Below are 18,827 nucleotides of genomic sequence, written 5' to 3'. Positions count from 1 at the left end.
CACCTATTTAGCATTGCACTCATATAACATGGTTGGACTGACAATGGCCAGTTTTTTTTTTTTTAAGTATAAAAACAGCAGCAGAATCAGACACATTGTCTGTGTTGTCCCACACACCTTTCCTTGTCACCCACAATACAACTCGACCACCAATCAGGCTACAGAGGTCAGGTCACCTCTCTTTAACCTCACCAACAGATTTTTTTTCATTTTTGTCTTTTTAAGTCTTCCGCCCTACCGGCCCCCAAATTCATTCAGTTTTTTGCAGCTCTTACTGGAGCCACCAAAGGTAAATGCAGTTGTACTCCCCAAGACCTGTGAACAGACTTCTATGTGTAAAGTTGTTCGCGTTTCCCTTTAACTACTCGGGAACAAGGCCTAGTAACAACAACCAAACCAAGACAAGTTAGATTTTGAAACTTTAAAATAGGAAATATTAACATTAGAGTATTGCTGTGTTTCAAACACCAATACTTGAGCACTTATCCAAATGTATTCATAGCATTGAAAGTTGGCATTAGATACTTGGTCAGATGCCTAAGAATTTTTACTTTTCCTTTAATTGTATGTTTCCTCATCCAACTTAGAAATTCTTCATTTACCACTCACATATTGAGCACTTTGCCATATGACATAAAAAAGGGTTTAAAAATTTTTTATATTCCCCAAACAAAGGAATGGAAAGATGTATTGGGAATCTGGATCTCATCAAACTGATCAGAAACCGGGATATCGTGTTGGCACCAATATTCAAATCAATCTCAAGCCCCAGCCCAGAGATATTTGTCGTACTCACAGAGTGTATTGTCTGATTACACACGCTCAGGGAATTTTTCCTCATTATTACATATGGTATATGTCATATTTGCGCATTCTCACCTCTATTTTAAAAGCCCACACCTAGTGACTCACTTCTTCTGCCTGGCACATTCAGCTGTCCGCATTCTTGTCAGCACCTCCTACAAAGAGCCAGGCAGCCTGTCAGCTCAGAAAAAAAAAAAAAAAAAAAAAAAAAAAAACAGTGAGAAGAGAACAAGTGGGATTGTTATATAAATTGAACACTCAAACACTTCAGAAGTTCAGGCTGCCTCCCTCACTGTAGTGCTATACTGAACAGTACAGTGGGCCGACGCCGCAGGCTCACAGGAGGCTCAGGTTTTTATTGTGGTATGGGTGTCTGGATGAGGGTCAGCAGGAGAGAGTCAAGTTACCGTGCATGAGTGGTGGATGTGTTGGAAACTGTAGCCACTTCATGAGAAATTTATATCCCCACTAATATTATAAACAGTCCTCAGGCCATTTTTTCTCTCCAGCTCTTTCTGTCTCTACTTGACACACCCACACAATGACTCTGTTGTACCTGTGCAAAAAGATTTAACACCTCGGCCTCACTGAAGCTGCGGTGGAAATGTCCACCTGTTGTTATGCATCCTCTCCACCTCAAATTACACAGAGTCAGCTTTCGTGCAGTATGAAGGCCAAGGCCCCTTTTGTGTTTATCTAGGTTACGCTTCTCGAGACATTTTGACCACAAACAAATTGCAAAGGCAGAGCCGCAAGACAAAAAGGAAGAGGAGAACATTGGGAATCCCTGAAGATGAACGAACAGGTTTCCAGTTTAGACGACAGGCATTCAAACGCATACCCAGACACCACTGAGTTCATCCTTCGATTTCAAGAGGTCGACCTCTTCTTTTTGTTCCGTCCAAGGCTTGATTCGTGGACCTGTGCTGCGCTGTTGTCCCTCCTCTGATCCTCCTCACCTTTACGTAATCTCAATGTGCGTTTCAGGGCTCTGCAGACTCCTACACCAGCCGGCCGTCGGACTCAGACGTGTCCCTGGAGGAGGATCCCGAGGCTCTGAGGAAGGAGGCCGACAGACAGGCGCTCGCCACACTCGAGAAAGCAAAGGTCAGAGAACAACTGCTGTTGTTAGTGTTGGTTTAATGGACATTATTGTGGTATAATCTTCACATCAGTGTCTGTTGTTTGTGTCCCTGCTAAACCTCTTCATCAGTGTCAAGTCGACGCTGAACTCGGTGTGAGGTCAGCAGCTCTTTCTGATGTTTCTGGCGAGTTGCCATCTGCTTACTAATGGCTGTCTTCTCCATCGCTGCTTCAGACCAAACCAGTGGCGTTTGCTGTGCGGACAAATGTCGGTTACAACCCCGGCCCCAGTGATGATGTACCTGTGCAGGGCATGGCCATATCCTTTGAAGCCAAAGACTTCTTGCACATTAAAGAGGTTTGAACTTCCCAGAAACTCAACTAAGATCTTACACACTAAACAATGCAATACACACTCAAAATTAGAGTTACGTGAGGAGCACTTTCTGTACTGTACAGTAAATGTTACACATAGTAAAAGACCAAACTGATGCAGACCTTTGATCTACAAATGTACTTTGTAGTTTTTGGATTTTGGAATATACATTTGTGCCTAATTAGCATGAACTAAAGGTAAAATAACTTATGTCTTGACTGAGGCACCTGGATGGAAAAAAAAGCCTAAAGTTGAGCTGTAGGCTTGGTCCCTTTAAACCACTGGTGGTGGTGACTGCACTACCTCCTTCCATCTAAACCTTACCCAGGCCTTTAGTGGGAGTTAGCGGCAACAAAAGATGCAATTCAGGGAGAAATCAGTGATGTAGTTTAAAATATAATTAAGAATAAATAAAAGTAGAAATTAAAAGTAATTTTCTTAATATTCGCTAATGATTTTGGTCACCTGGAGTAAATAATTGTACTTTTGTCGGTACAAATGTTAGGCATACAAAAAGGAAAGTGAAAGTGTGCCATAATGTACTTGGGAAGCGACAAGCTATTGTACTCTGTGCTGTCTTATAGTGTATAAATAGTTTAAAGAATTCTACTTTAAAGCCTTAATGACATAAATGGCGAAAGCTTTAATGATACAAAATGCACTTATCAGTTTTGTTGTGGTTGTGTTCTGATACCACATCTCGAGTGGCACTGGTTCCCTGCTAAGTGGTGATGTGTGTGAGCAGGAAAATGTTGGCGTATCATTGGTTGCTGATGTCTGGCTGTGTGTTTTGTGTGCAGAAATACAACAATGACTGGTGGATCGGGCGTCTGGTGAAGGAAGGCTGTGAGGTGGGCTTCATCCCCAGCCCCGTCAAACTGGAGAACACTCGTCTGCTGCAGGAGCAAAGGATGAGACAGAACCGTCTGAGCTCCAGGTAGCCATGAACAACCCTCTGAATCTAGAGTATAAACAACCCCGCTTTTCAAAACAGGTCAAATCTGAGTCACACTTCACCCACCAGGCAATGTAAAATGTCCTAAAATAGACAAAGCTCAGCAGTGAGTCACTGTGCTCCACTACGCAACTGTAGCATTTATATATATATATATGCCTCAGTAGTCTCAGTTTTTGTTTTCAGGAATGAATCTATTTATTTTGATTATTCTTAACTGTATTTAAAAATCAACACTACAGTAATCGCGAGGCCAGATTGTAATACACAACTAGCAGTTCATGAACTTCTGCACATGATCAGTAGCTCATTAACACTTTCCCCCAATATTTTCGCCTCACCTTTTATTACCAGAGGGTCACAACAGCACCTTGTTTACTACAAATTATGGTGATCAGTGTCTTCTTGCAGAAGGAAACCTAACAATAGCTTGCTCAATGGTATAAATTATAGGCAAAATCAATTTAAACAACAATTCATGTTGTTTATTTTTTGTAAAAATGGTAAAAAGTTGAAGATAATGAGCCCCATGTTCTGAGTATTGTGAAGGCACCATATCTTTCTTTCACCAAGTGATAATTTGTGCCTGTTTTTCTCATTACAGTAAATCTGGAGGAAGCTCCAGCCTGGATGTTGCCACGGGAACCCGCAGGCCCACCCCACCTGGCACAGGTGAGGTCACAGGGTCTCCTTATCAAGTGGCAAAACAGTGACCGTGTGTCCGTGTTTGTGTGGGCGCACGTGCAATCCTGACAGAGCGAGCTCGAGAGCGAGAGAGAGAGAGAGAGAGAGCAAGTGAGCGAGATGAGACAGGCGTCTGATATTTAGATGAAGATTTAAATTGGCTAGTTAGTCAGGCATGATGATGAATCACGCCGCGTCTCAGTGGCTTGCCATGTGAACTGAGAGAGGTCTTAGGAGGTCCGTCATTAGCACACAGGACAGGGCTGAAATAGAGCCGAGAGAGCCCACACTCATTAAACTTGATAAGTATGTCTGGCTTGTGTGTGCATCACTGGGACGACACAGAACGGCTGCTCGATATCCAGAGAGACAGCAGGAGAGAGGGAAGTGCAAAGAAAACAACTCTGATTGACTTAAATCAAATAGAGCCACTGAACTGAACTTAATACATACATGCATAATACAAACCACAACTGTCTTACACCTTATACATTCTAAGTGGCTGATCTGACTTAAAGCAAAAGGTTGACATTTTGAGAAATGCACTTATTTGAATCCTGGTGAGGGAGTTATAGGAGAAGATCACTACCACTCTTTAATACAAAGCTACAGCCAACAGCTGGTTAGCTTAGCTTAGCGCAAAGACTGAAAACAAAAGGACTCATGTGCTAGACCATGTAAAAAGATGAGATACAACATATTAATTAGTGAGGTTTACAGGTGCTGGTAGGACATGTTGTTACTGCTGGACAGAGCCAAAGCTAACTGTCTGTGCTAAGCTAAGCTAACCTGCTGCTGGCTCCAGCTACATACTCATAGTCATGAAAGTGGTATCGATCTTCTCATCTAACTCTTGGCAACTAAAAGCAAATGCAGTGTAATTTATCTAAATGTCCAAAAGAAGACACCTGCCAGCCCTGTCCACCCTCCCCGTACCAACCACACCTGCATCACCAACAACAGTACCGACAGCAGCTTCCCCCTCAGCTTGATTCCTTCCTTCCTATCTGCTACTTTCTTCCAGTTTCTTCTGCAGCTGCTCCTTTGCCCAGTTCTTTCACATCTACACTTCAAGTTTTTTTTGTGTTGAATTCACGTTCTTCTCTGCTATTCACATTATTATACCCCACACCTGTGCCTTGCTTCATGGTTATCTAATGTGTTCTTTTTGAATCTCTTTGTCACTGTTATTTCCGGTTTAAATCATACTGTCACCTTTTTCAATCTTAGTGTGTGCCATCTCTTGCAATTTCCTCCATGCCTCTTTCTGAATGCATCTCACATTCTTCCTTCTATTTACTCTTCCCCTTTTGATTTCCCCCCTCTGTTATCTTCTCATCCTCTTTCACTTCACCATGTCTCGCTCTCTCCTCTGTCTCCTCTCACTCTTTTTCCTTTTCTGTTCTCCTCTTGTTCCTCTCTCTGCACCGCCCGCCCTCATTCCTCATCAGCTCACTTGGACATATCCACTGTGTCCTTTGACGTTGACCCCCTCGACCTGGATGCTGAGGAGCCCCCTGAGTCCCAGGGTGACCCTCGCTCCTCCAAGGGCATGTCAGGCAGCGTAACATCCCCTCAGGCCAACACCCACCGACTGCCCTTCTTTAAGAAGGTAACATTAGGGGCCCAGGACACCTCGCTCACCTCGCCAGCCTCCCTCCTCTTCCCTCCCGCATTTGTGCTCCTACTCTTCCAAGATGTGGTCAGGTCTCTCCTTCCCCTCTCCATCTCTCACTAACTCACAACTGGACCGGCCCTGCTGCTACCCTATCTCCCGAATCTAACACAATCTGGCCCCTGAGGATCCAGTCATGATGGTTACTCTGAGATATGTTTGGATGATGGTTTCTGTGCTTGTCTGGGAGAGGCGTTGAGCTTACCGATAGACTCTGAAATGGCTGCTGCTGCATATCAGTCTGAGTCTATTTTAAAATGAAGCCACAGTGGTGCCCGTCAGTATAAACTCTGTTTTAATCAATAACCAACCCCCCCCCCCCCCATCCTAACCTGTCAATAACTAAATGTGCTCTTGTGTTTTGTGCTTTTTTTGTCTCTTCTGGCTTTTGTGTGGAATGATACTGTAGGTGGCCCAGCTAAACAGAAACAGAAGTCGGTGAGTGTGGTTCGTTCTCATGACTAACATCTAACATTTCAACTCTTCACTCTGTCTCCTCATCCGCTGTCGTCTTACATTGTCCTTCTTGTGGTATCTTGTGGTGGGAAGAAATCAGTCTGCAGAATATTTTACAGTACCTTTCTCATGTTTCCATGGACACATTAAAACAAAAATATGCACATTTGTAAACCATGACGCCTCTATCCTTTCCCCAGAGCTTGCATCACAGCTGTCTGTGCACAGATGCAGGTGCAGAACCATCCCAGGCTCTGTTAGTCAGACTGTAACAGTAATACCTCCTGACATGCTTTCATTTCCATTCATGACGGCTCATTTGAGTGACAGTAGCCTACGATCAGCTGTTTGTTCTGCTTTTCAGCACAATTTGAATCAGGTTTTAGATTAAGGTTGCAGAGCAAAAGGACACAGATAGTGACACAGTTTTTATTCCAATAGTTATCATAGCATTATGTCAGTATTAATATGTGAAGATATTGAGCAAGATAAGAATTTTAAATCTATTTTTTAAAGAGCTTTTATCAATCATTTAATGCAAACAGGTCAACTGGGAAGCAAAATATCCAAAAATTTGTGTTTTTTAACAATATGATTTTGTAGAGATACAATAAACCTTAATACTGGGAATAGACCGTTTGTACTGAGACAATTTTCGCAGCATAATGGAGATAATATGTCAAAGGTATTCATTTAAACCCACTGAGCCAATAATCACCTGGAATACTGGAACAAAATCCTTCATGTTTAAAAGAGATGATGTTCCTCAGTATTTTAACTCCATTTTATAAAATGCAACTTCTCATTCATTTACTGTAAACATGAAAACTGTGAGACACAACACATTGACATTAGTATTTTTTAACAATATGATTGTAGAGACAGACAATGAACGGTAGTAGAGAATTAACATCCAGCACTATTTTATGTACACCATCCTTCCTGTTACTCATCGCACTGAATTGTACACAGTGCTCGTGTTATTCAAGACCACTGAGGACTATTGTTATGTTCAGTACTCCAGCTCTGCCCCTTTAGAGACAAGAGCCATTTGGAAACTTTTAAAAAAAATTATTTTTAGCCTCCGTGAATACAAATGAGGTGAAATGAGCTTCCGTTGCTCTGCTTTATGTAATGTAATGTAGTGGAGCGGGCACTCCAGCACTATATCCTGCCTTAAGAGCTGCACAGCACCGCACAGAGGAGGGGGCGTGCTTAGAATACAGATCTAAGAAGGAAAAAATATATATATATATGTATATGTGTATATGTGTGTGTGTGTGTGTTTAGTCAGTTTAGTCAGAGGACGGGGACGTGTGACTGTTTTCACCCCAGTTCAGGGAAAAACAGTTTGTTTCTAAAAACGGCAGATGCTTATGGAGTCATTACAGATGAATCATTCCTTTCATGATTCATAATGTACAGATGAGCCTAAGGTCCATGTGCTGCAGTATGGATTGTGTTTGTGTGGGTGTTCTGCATAAGTCACCGTGTCACTCACAGGCTTCTCCATTTTTAGTGTAAATGGCTTAAGGAAAGCCACAGAATACAATACTGTTTATATTCAGTTTTAAGATATGTGTTCATTTTGATTGTTAAAAACACCACACAACAAGAATATGATGAAGAAAATAACAATGCAAAAATCTGATTTTAAATGTCATTTGGAGATTACATTTTTCAGTTTTAAGTGTAAATGGCTGAAAGAAAACTTGTGACAGAGATTTGTACGTTGAAAAATCTATTCATTTTAGATTTCTAGCATAAATGGATAAATTTGGGATCAAGAACAAAAAGTTGAAGCTCAAATGTAAGAAAAACACTTTTTTTTTACTGTAAACATCACATGGCAGCAGTTACTGGCAGTAATACTTGACAACTTTCCCCCCAAAGAGCTGATGCACAACAAAAAGAGAAAAGTGTGAAGTATGACGTTTGTGTTAGAGCAGCAGCACAGTCACGAGAGCTCTCGACATCCTGGCGTCTGGTTTAATTATGGACACTTTAATTATGTGAGAGTGCAGAATAAGAAATAGAGACGAGAGCTCTCAGTGAGAAATTGATCCCTGCCACCAAACATTCATGGGGAGTCAATAAAACACATGGACTCTGGCGTCTGAAACTCACCATCCATCAATCTGACCGCTCAGAGAGGTGACGGAGGTGCTGGGGAGAGAGGGCTTTTGTGTTGAGTTAATGTTGATTTATGCGCGAATGTAACTGTGACCGTAGATCTGTGTGAGCTTTTTGGATGTACATTCAAACACAACGTGACAATCTAACTAACTGCACTGTTGGTGCTGTCTTTTCCTCGCTCAGATGGAGCATGTCCCCCCCTATGACGTGGTTCCCTCCATGAGACCCATCATCCTAGTCGGGCCGTCACTCAAAGGCTACGAGGTGAGGAGGAAAATTATCAACATGTGCTTGTTTTACATCTAATTTCTCTCACGTTGTATGATACCTTACACCTGATGTTTCATCTCCAGGTGACAGACATGATGCAGAAAGCGCTCTTTGACTTTCTGAAACACAAGTTTGAGGGCAGGTAAGAAAGAGCTTCCATAGCAATGGTTTGTAACTGTTTCTGTTTGGTGTCCCAGTAACAACTGGTGCACTGTATCACTGTTTCAGGATATCCATCACACGGGTGACAGCGGACATCTCCCTGGCCAAACGCTCAGTCCTCAATAACCCCTCCAAACACACCATCATTGAGCGCTCCAGTACCCGCTCCAGCCTGGGTAAGACAACACATTTCAGTCCCATTCAGACAAGTGACAAGAGTTAGTTCATTTATTATTTGACAGATGATAAAAGTATAAAGAAAATATTTACAGCGGAGGCAGTTGGAAAACATTTTTATTCATCATGTCATGCTGCTGAACATTTTCACTGTGTCATATCTATATTGCTTTGAGTGTGTTTCTAGACATATATAGATAGCACTTGAAGTAGCCTATAAAATAAACTCTGATGGGTACTAATGTTGAGGGACTGTATGAAAAGTTTTATAGCCTATGAAAGTATTAGCTGTTTATTTCTGACCTGTTTACGCATAGAAAACTGGGAAAACGTCACTTTTGAGAAGATGGTGCCAGTGAATTTTGGTATTGTTGCTTTTAAAAAAGACAATTGGTCAAAATAGATGCCAATTCATTTTCGGCACCATTTTAATACTGGCCGATTTCTGTGAAATGAAATGAAACCGCCATGTATCGTGGGCGTCCAAGAACAAGTTTTTTTTTGCCTTTGTCTGGCCATGTTGGGATGTCATTACAATTTTTTTGAATCAGGTGTGCAGGGCAGAGCTGCAGCAGACACTGCAGAAACATGGCACCGATCAAACTAAGTGTTTTCGTGTCAATTGTTCCCAAATCTCCTACTTTAAAGTGCAGGTCTCAAACATGCGTTACATACTGAAGTTGAGCCCGTCTTTTAAGTAGCAGGTGGAGTGGCGGAGTTTCACTAGCTAGCGTTAGCATGACCTGTAGAGCTAGCAAACACAAAACAGAGAAAACGGACTTTAACTTAAAGTTATCGTGTGTTTGAGCTTGGGCTTCCTAACCGGGCCACTGGAGACCAGGTAGAGTCGCCCTGCTCAGTTTTTATCTGCTCAGTTGCCGAGACTCCCGCCATGAAGACACCGGAGCAGCAGAGACCAACTCTTCGCGGCAGCCGGGCTGACCACACTCACGGTGTTTCTGTCGGGAAACTGAACATGACGGAGTGACGCTCTTGGCTTTTTTTGTTTGGTAAACGTTCCCAGCGCCACAAAAACCTCCTGTGGTTCACTGAAAGCCACACACAGAGGAGAAAACAGCAAACGTTGGGCACAGGAGGTCATCCTCATTTAGGGTTAGGTACGACACCCCGCGAAACGAATGTGCCGTCCCGGGGTTTATATAGTCTGCTTGTGACGTCACCGCCGTGTCCTACCTAAAAAAGCCGCAATCACCGTAATACTGATAGATAGGAACAGTTTATTATTTATTAAAATCACCAGATGTATTTTTTAATGTCCTTTTCTTGGCAGCTTGGTTTGCAGCTTTGAGTTAAATTCATTTGCCATTTCACAGACGTTAAAGAAATCCCATTTAAAGCATTAAAAATACCTGTAAAACTGCATATGAGCAGTTAAATTATGATTAAACACTGAAAAAAAGCACTTATTTATATGAAATATTTAGTAATTCAGGATGCCTCAGCCTAGAGACCCAGCCTCACTGATGGCTGTGGTTGGGTGTGGCCACAAGTGTGCTTTGTTGTACCGGTACCTACACCCAACAGTGAGAAGTTCAACCAGGAGGTCAGCAAAAGCAAGACATTTTCAAGTGGTATTCAGTTACTCTTTAAGTTCTTATGATTTCACTTTACAATTTGTGCGTGATGAATCTGAGGATTTGGGGAAAGTGGTTTACAAAATGTGAATTCTGAAAATTTTTATTTAGTGTAGAGTTAGACGCGATAAAGATCGGCAGAGAGTGTATTTTAGGCATCATTGTACTTCATCCTATGACCTGAAAGTTTTTCCCTTTTGTACCCGCTCTCACTGCCTGAGTCTGATCTGGCCTCCTCTCTCTCTTCATCCTGTCTTTTCTGCCCTTTACCCATCCTCCCCCTTCCTCTCCCACCACCCATCCTCTTCCTCCACTCTCTTTTGATTCAGACGTACTGGGTACGTATGCTCTCCTTCCAACAAAACAATGAAGCCTCTCTCCTTCTTCCCTCCCCTTTTCTTCTCACTATATTCATCATCTGCTCATACATTGTTTGTCTGCCTGTCTGCTTGCCTGTCAGTTTCTCTGTTCCTCATACTTCTGTGTGACAGCCTGTAGTCTCTAACAAAAAGAAAAGAATTACGAAACCAAACCGGGAACAGATCCGTGGGAGGGCAGCAGGGCAGCTGGTGGCTGCTCTGCAAATGTGATCGGGATTGAGCAGAGAGGAAGCCAGTACTTTCCATACTGCTCTATGTCATGACCCTAAACTGTATTGGTGCAATCCTACCCAAGGATAGCTTCTATAGAAGCTGGACCTCGCCTCGTAAACTCAGTGTAGTCATGACAGGGGAGCAAGTTTCTCTCTGCAGTTAAATCCAAATTTGCAAGAGTCCAAGTCTTGTTGAGGTTAATGGAAACCTTGCCTGCTATTTCTTTATATGAGTTAAAGTTCACATTTATTATCACCCTGCGGAGGCCCTCCAGCTTTAATTCTGTGTTCTTCGGTCCTCTGGAGGCTGCTGAAATGTGCACAGGCCCTGTTTCTCTGCAGATTGCCTTGCCCCTGTTATCTCTCTCTGCTGCTGGGTTGGCAGCACACACAACTTGGAGGCGCTGAGGTTTGACCAGACAGGCGAGGAACATTCTGGTTTACAGTTTTTATCTCTCTCCTTACACGTCAGCAGGCTGATAAAAGGGGGGAACTGTGCTTGAAATGCTAAATAACAAGCTCATATAGGCTGTTGTTGAGGAACAATGAAAACAAAAGTCCCAAGCAGTGCACAGACCACCGAGTGGCTCACCTGATAATTACTGCTGTGCCTATTACCGCTAACAAAAACTAATGTTCCACTTCATTTGTTTGATGAGGGTGTTTTGTTTTTCTGCTTCTGTTTTATTTACATGGTGAAAAATTGTGTCCTTATTATTAGTTACTCCAAGTGCCACAGGCATCTCATTCTTAAGTGCCTCCTTCCTTTGCAACATTGAAACACAAATCATCAGAAGCACATGAGGATGTTCCTAAATGTCAGGAGGTGGCACCAGAATGAGGATGCTGCACTGCTCCATTTAGCTGTGCATAAATGGAACTTTAAGTGTGATCCAATCTAATTCATACGCTTGGAAGTGTTTTTTTTCCCAAACCTCGACATGCATGGTTAACTATTAACATGTAGGTTGTGTACTTGTGCACAAAGTAAAGGAAGTACGGCTGATATACAGTTCCGTGTCTTCTCAAAGAGAGAAGTAGCTTAGATAATTGCCTCCCTGTCTGGTGTATTTACGTTTTCTTATCTGTTTCCCGGGCCCTCAGCGGAGGTACAGAGTGAGATTGAGCGCATCTTTGAGCTGGCCCGCACTCTCCAGCTGGTCGCTCTGGACGCAGACACCATCAACCACCCCTCTCAGCTGGCCAAGACCTCCCTCGCTCCCATCATTGTCTATATCAAAATAGCCTCACCTAAGGTATGGCAACACATGGGCTCAAAGGTACCCTGTGGAGTTTTCTTGTGTTTGCATTCAGTGTTCCTTGCAAAAATCTTTATGTTTCCTCAACATACACCAGATGTTCTGTGCATTTCCGTCCTCATAAACATCACTTTAAATCGCAGTTTTACGTCCATACTGTGCGTGTAATTAACTTTCTCCTTCACTGCTGTTGTTGGTCTGTTGCTACATTTGTTGGTGCATTAATGCCACCAACTGTTGAGCAGTGGAATAGGGTAAAAACAACTCGCACCATCTAACTTGTTGTGCTAAGCTACAAACAAAACATGGACTCACTTGTGAAAACATCCACAGGATACCTTTTTAATTTGTATTTATTTTTCCCTCTTCCTTTAATTGTGATAGAATTACAACAGCTGGTGACTGTGGGTGTGAACATTAACACAAATACATGTTGACACAGTGCTGTTCTCTCCTTGCAGGTCCTGCAGAGACTCATTAAATCCAGGGGGAAGTCCCAGGCTAAACACCTAAATGTGCAGATGGTGGCAGCAGACAAGTTGGCTCAGTGCCCACCTGTGAGTTTTTAGCTGTGTAAAGCAGTTGTTGTAAATCAGTTCTTAGAATCTGAGTTAAAACAAGAGGAATAATTCATTTTGATTCTAGTTACTTTATTTCCATGCAGGAATTGTTTGACATCATCCTGGATGAGAACCAGCTGGAGGACGCCTGCGAGCACCTGGCTGACTACCTGGAGGCCTACTGGAAGGCGACACACCCCCCAAGCAGCAACCCTCCCAACCCTCTGCTCAACCGTACTATGGCCACGGCAGCTCTGGCCGCCTCCCCTGAGCCCGTCTCCAACCTGCAGGTACAGGTGCTCACCTCCCTGCGCAGGAATATGGATCTGTGGCCCGACATGGACGGTGCTGTAGCTGGTGAGGGGAAAGAGGAAGAACACGCTCTCTGAAGTCCAGCAGAGAGAAGGGGGACTCCGGCAACTCAACCTCAATCCAAACCCAGCAGCCTGCTCTCTTTACCCTGAAGGAGGGGTGCATTAAAACCATGTTTATGCTGTATATAGAAACCCAACACAGATGCACATTCACACATACACACCTATGCAGGAATTGACCCACAAATCAGCTTAATAAGGAGACAGTTTCCCACACATGAAGCGCTAGTTTAACAACACCTACGGGTAAAATGATGCAGTCTTTATCTTAGCAGGTCAGCGTTTTCTTTCCCTGCACTGTCAAAACTGTGAGAGCAGCTCAAGTCAAACCACACTGGATTTAAAGAATAACTGATAAGGCACCTCGGCCCCCGGGGCCCCCTCCATTTCACTGTAATCAAGAGTAAAATGATATCTGCTGCCCCCACCATGCCCTCTTTAGCTCTGTGGCCTCCTTTCTCCAGCACTTTTTAACTCTCTGGGAGGCTGAATCCAGTTTGCTGTCCTCCTCCGTGTTGCCATGGTACCGCCCCTGAAAACAGCAAGTCATGTCCGCCTCTTCAAACAGAAACGCCTAGTTTGGTGGAGGCTGTTGCTAACACTGTGTCCAGTTTAATCTAATCTCCTTTTGTAATAATTTTAACAGCAGAATACTAATCAGATCTGTCTCGATTCCAAGTTATTACTGGCTGCTCTTCAATTATGATGAGTTCCATACTGTCAAAGATATTTACATCTTTAACATTATGGCAACAAAGTGACAGGTATTGCACCAAATGGCAGAAAACATCTCCTACCGTTTTTTTTATGGCCGTCATAGTGGCAACAACAATAATCCAACCAATTCATTTTTATTTCTTAATTTATATAAAAAGATTCAATATATTGAGCTGAGTCTGTCAGTATAAACATCATGTAGTGCAGACTTAAATTAAATACATAATCACTTGGTAGTCATAGTGATACAGCTTATTTCTGCCATGAGGTCAGTCAGCCAGCAGGCGGCACTGCTGCTCTCCTTGTTGAATAACTGCTTGGGAGTGTTTTAGTTTGCAGGTTGGTGTCGTGATTTTAAAACGTGGTGGAACTAATTGTGTAATAACTGTATGTGTTAGTGTTGGCCCTTTGAGTATAAGATAGTGTGTGTATGTGCCAAACCTGGAATGTGCATGTGTTAGATTAGATTGATGAAGATTGATGTGGCTCATGAACACTAATGCTTTCAACATCACAGGTTCTTCAGCTGGAACGTTTAGGTCTGTGGTATTGTGGTTATTTGAAGTCTATACCCTGCCTGATAATCCTGCTGACTAACCACTAACAGTTTGGTTTTGCTCTGCTGTTTGTGTCTCTGCATGGTTTTCGTGTGGCATGGCTGTGGCTGGCTGCAGGGGCCGTACCTGGTGCACGGCGAGCAGAAGCGGGACGGGCCCCTGACGGAGTGCGGTGGGAGCGGCACTCTTCATGACTATCAGACAGACATGGGAGGAAAGCCTCAGCAGCAGCAGGCATACCTGCGCTCCTCTCGTGGCCAGCTACGGGGAGGGAGCGGGCGAGGCCTGTCACGACAAGACACCTTCGACTCCGAGACCCAGGGCAGCCGGGACTCTGCCTACACCGAGGCCGGCGACTCCTGCATGGACATTGAGACTGACCCCTACGAAGAGCCTGAGCCCTACCGAGGGGGCGGGGGCAGCCGCCTCCACCTGGCGCAGCATCACGGCAGACAGGCGTCCTGGGAAGACGAAGGCGCAGAGCCGGACCAAGAAAACCTGAACCACCCTCCGATGCCGAGCCAGACGCAGCCGCATGGACGTGCCAAGCTGAGGGAGCGTTACTGCCAGAACCCTGTGGACACAGGGGCCAACATGAGCCGCAACAAGAATCAGGACGACTGGGGGAGGGACGTCTACATCCGCTGAACACATCATAGGCAAGCAAGCTCCTGGACAGACTGAGGACGGAGGGAGATGAGGGGGGGGGGGGGCTGAAGTCTGGATTTGGGGCCATGCCAGTCAGGCTAACAAATTAATCTGTTTACATCCCAGTACAATGTAAAGAAATACATCAACTGCCAGATGCCATTCTCATCGAGGTCTTCTTGCAATTCAATTTATTTATGTTTAGAAAAATAATATTGGTCTGTTTTTTGTTTCTTATGTTAATACTGCATGAATATCATGGATTTCTATACTGACAGCACGAGGACAGTAATAGTTACGATTGTGAATCTACGATTGTGATCTGTATGACTCGATCTCTCCTTCAGTTGTAGAGTGTGAAGGCTGGTAGAGCTGTAGTCTGTCATGTCTGTCCTCTGCAGTCTTAAACAGGGTCTAAAGTCACCGTCCCCATGTATGTACAGTGTCAGGGTTCTTCTTCTTCTTTACCTTAATCTCACTCCGTGCTTTGGGATTTCAGGGTTTCCTCCCGCAATGAGATCCAGAAGTCATGAGTCTCTCACCTCCACTCTCTTATCACCCAGACCTTAAAAAGCCGGTGGAGAAGTTGCCATATTTTAACATGAAAATTTATCGATGTTGCTACACTCATGTCAGCTTGATAACAGCAAAGAATACACTCCAAAGACGTTTACTTCTTCCCTGAACTGGTTCAGCCACGTCTGACCCAGTCCTCCCTGTATCTGTTTTCCCCTTCTTCGTGGGTGCTGAGGGCACCTGCAGTATTCACTTGTTCTCTGGTTTTCTAACTTGGCGCAGACTCAAAGCAGCGCTGCGGTTGTAGTTGTGTGAATGAAGTGTCCTGCCTTAGTCACTCCCCAGAACCTAAAACACCCTTAATTCAAGAAAACTCCAATCACAAGTGCCGGAATGTCTCACCAAGCCATGTCCACCACTGCCACGGTGGGATGTCTTAACTCTTGTTACACTCGTTTTCATACCATATCTGTGTGTCTCCGTGTCTCACTGTGCCCATGCTGTCGCTCCAGCACGTCGCTCATCTCGTTTTCTTTGCAACAGCTTCGTCGTCTGTTTTTCAGGGCTAATTGTTATATAAAAAGTACTTGTGTGTGGTTACTCACTCCCAACTTCCACCAAAACAGCTTAGCTTGTCTGATATTAAATACCACTCTCTTCTTACTTATGATTTCGGACTGAATTAGTGTTGTTTTTTTCCTGTGCAATTTTTTTTTTTTTTTTTTTTTTTGAAATCTTTCAATTCTTGTGAGGTAGTGAGAGGAGGATCCGGTGGGGTGGGGGGAGGTAGGATCAGCTTTGGTCTTTACTCAGTTATCTATAATGGAGAATCCATGAATGTCTTTGGTGGGCTGCCTCGGCCCGCTCGTCTTCAGTTGAATAAATAAATATTAAATAATGATCAGTAAATAATGTTATTGTTGCGTTATCGCAATTGTTAAAAATATGAGATAACATGTATCATTGGTGCCTGATTGTAGCTACATTTTGCTTTTTCTGCCTTTCATTTTTAATCTGTGGATAAATTCGTATTTTAATTAAAAATTTAACCAGAAAATGCCATCGTGTCAATTGATTTAAAAGGTGAGATGACGTTATCAAAGATTTCAAAGATGTTAAACCTGTGTGTGCATGTGTACACTTTCATATTTATTAGTGGGGTTGCCTTTTATGTCAACATACAAAGAGACTTTAGTTGAGGGGAAGCTTTTCTTTCTTCTTCTTCAACTCAACCTACGTTGTTGTTATTTCATTCTCTTCATTATTTTAAGGACACAACAAAAGATGATTGTGTAATGATGTTGCTAATATAACACCTGACACCACTCTGCCTGCACATGCAAAACAATAAACAAAGACCAGGTTGTTGGCTTCCAATGCTTTTCAGATAAGTAGAATCCAATGCAAAAAATGTAAACAGATCTTTGTCACTTTGTTTCCTCATTCATGTTGACAGGGATTATTAACTCCAAACTACTCCTTCAAAGATGAAACATGTTTACTCACAACTGGCATGTCTGGCATTCAAGGAGGAAACACATTATGTAAAAGGCTGAAGTTGAAGCTTGGCTGATTCCAGGATGTGGTTTTTATTTCTCGCATCAGTGTTATTTTATCACCTGCATCTCACTGACACTCTGCAGTGGAGGAAACGAGATGATGGTTTACTTCTCACATTCAATCGTGAGCCTGACATCAGAGAGGTGTCTAACAAAGTCCACAGCAGAAGCGGAAAGATCCCAGTGTGTTTCTGTAATATCAAAGTCACAAACACTCACTTTATGGGACCAGATCAACTCCACACAGCCATTTTATTGTTATACCTGGAGCTAATTTACATTAGCTGCTGGGCAGTTAAGTCTAGAACAAATCCTGTTTTAGAGGCTCATCATATTACTTGTAACTGTTGCTGTTAAAAATATCTAATGGACTAAAATGTATAATAGCATAGTATAAAAAGTACAAAGCAGCATAAGATGGAAATACTGAAGTACAAATGTAGTAATAAAATACTTTACTGGTCAAAAACATGACAGTAAAACCTGGAAACTTGTAAATATGAAAATGTCATGCTCTGAAAGGTCATTTGTGGACGTTGAGATAATACATTTACTGAAGCAGAGGTACGTCACATGTCTGGATCTCTTTTGCATCCAGGATTGTCTTTAAAAGTTTTTATATTTAAAGTAAAAAGGAAATGACAACTACACACAGAGTTATACCTAATGGCTGATGCACTCAAGTTGAACACCCTAATGTCAGGAGGAGGAGTAACACTGTGGCTAGGACAGAAAGCTGACATGGAGAAAAGACCACAGCAGAGCAGATGAAATCAAAATATTAATACCAGCACAGCGGAGTCACAGAAACACTGAGGATGAACAGGGAAAATGAATGAATATATTTTCTGAACATTAGGTTCATCTCCTGACATTTATCATCTTGAATTTTATGGGTTAGAGCAAAAATCTCTTAATTATGTCAGTGAAGAGGTTCTTAATATGCAGAGATGTTGTCATTATCATTACCATTATTATTATTACTGTAAGGTCTTGGAAAATACCTGGACATATCTGAACGGTTGAATGGAAAGCACGGGGGAAAGTACTTTCCATACCCAGTTTTGCTTTCTGTTGCTTCATAACAATGTTCCCGTGACACGGAGAGAAGAAAAAAAACTGTTTCACTTCTTCTTCCAAATATGGGTTGAACATGTGTGAGTCATCAGTTGCTTTTGACGTACTCAGTGAAGTTTTAAGGAAACGTTTTTGTTCATCTGTTTATTCATGTTTGCTTGTTTGTTTTCAAATCCATTAGTTAGGGGAAAATATCGTTGGTACAATAAACAAATATCCAGCAGATACAAGCTAAAGATAAAGCAGTAACAATAAAGAAGTACTAAAGAAAAGTGCTTCAATGGCTTCTACACACTCATAGCCTATGTCAAGTAAATAGAGTAGCCTATACCGTTACTTAAATGTCTTGTGTTTGGTTTCTTTATGGTCATTTTGGTTCTGCACTTAATCAACAATCTCTCACAGCAATAAAAAATACCCATCTGTCCTCATGTCCACCTCTGCTTAAATTCAGACGTTTCCCACAGCACTTGAACGCAGCGTTACTATGCCCTTCGTCCTTGACTGACTGAAAAATACCATTTTCTTGAAGCGCCGCCCACTGACGCTGAAACTGATATTAGACGTAGGAGTAGAGCTCGTCTGACAGTCAGCT

The 18,827-nt window shown here is 42.8% G+C and overlaps 1 protein-coding gene across 2 annotated transcripts in view; it reads left to right on the top strand.

Annotated features, from left to right (window-relative positions):
• Positions 1–16,308, top strand: part of cacnb1 (calcium voltage-gated channel auxiliary subunit beta 1) — a 32,093-nt gene extending 15,785 nt beyond the window's left edge. The window contains exons 3-14 of one of the 2 annotated variants that reach the window (XM_022739412.1): positions 1,792–1,911; positions 2,123–2,245; positions 3,064–3,200; positions 3,823–3,890; positions 5,987–6,015; positions 8,353–8,433; positions 8,523–8,581; positions 8,668–8,777; positions 12,070–12,221; positions 12,686–12,781; positions 12,889–13,074; positions 14,550–16,308. In XM_022739412.1, coding sequence (XP_022595133.1) covers positions 1,792–1,911; positions 2,123–2,245; positions 3,064–3,200; positions 3,823–3,890; positions 5,987–6,015; positions 8,353–8,433; positions 8,523–8,581; positions 8,668–8,777; positions 12,070–12,221; positions 12,686–12,781; positions 12,889–13,074; positions 14,550–15,080 — 1,692 coding nt within the window. In that variant the 3' untranslated portion in view covers positions 15,081–16,308. Of the gene's footprint in view, positions 1–1,791; positions 1,912–2,122; positions 2,246–3,063; positions 3,201–3,822; positions 3,891–5,353; positions 5,515–5,986; positions 6,016–8,352; positions 8,434–8,522; positions 8,582–8,667; positions 8,778–12,069; positions 12,222–12,685; positions 12,782–12,888; positions 13,191–14,549 lie in introns of those variants that run through there. The other variant, XM_022739414.1, reaches the window with a different exon arrangement.
• Positions 16,309–18,827: the final 2,519 nt, after the last annotated feature.

The sequence above is a fragment of the Seriola dumerili genome, unplaced genomic scaffold (assembly GCF_002260705.1).
Source record: "Seriola dumerili isolate Sdu_G_001 unplaced genomic scaffold, Sdu_1.0 BDQW01000044.1, whole genome shotgun sequence".
NCBI classification, from domain to species: Eukaryota; Metazoa; Chordata; class Actinopteri; order Carangiformes; family Carangidae; genus Seriola; species Seriola dumerili.
This window is presented reverse-complemented; position numbering and strand designations above follow the sequence as displayed.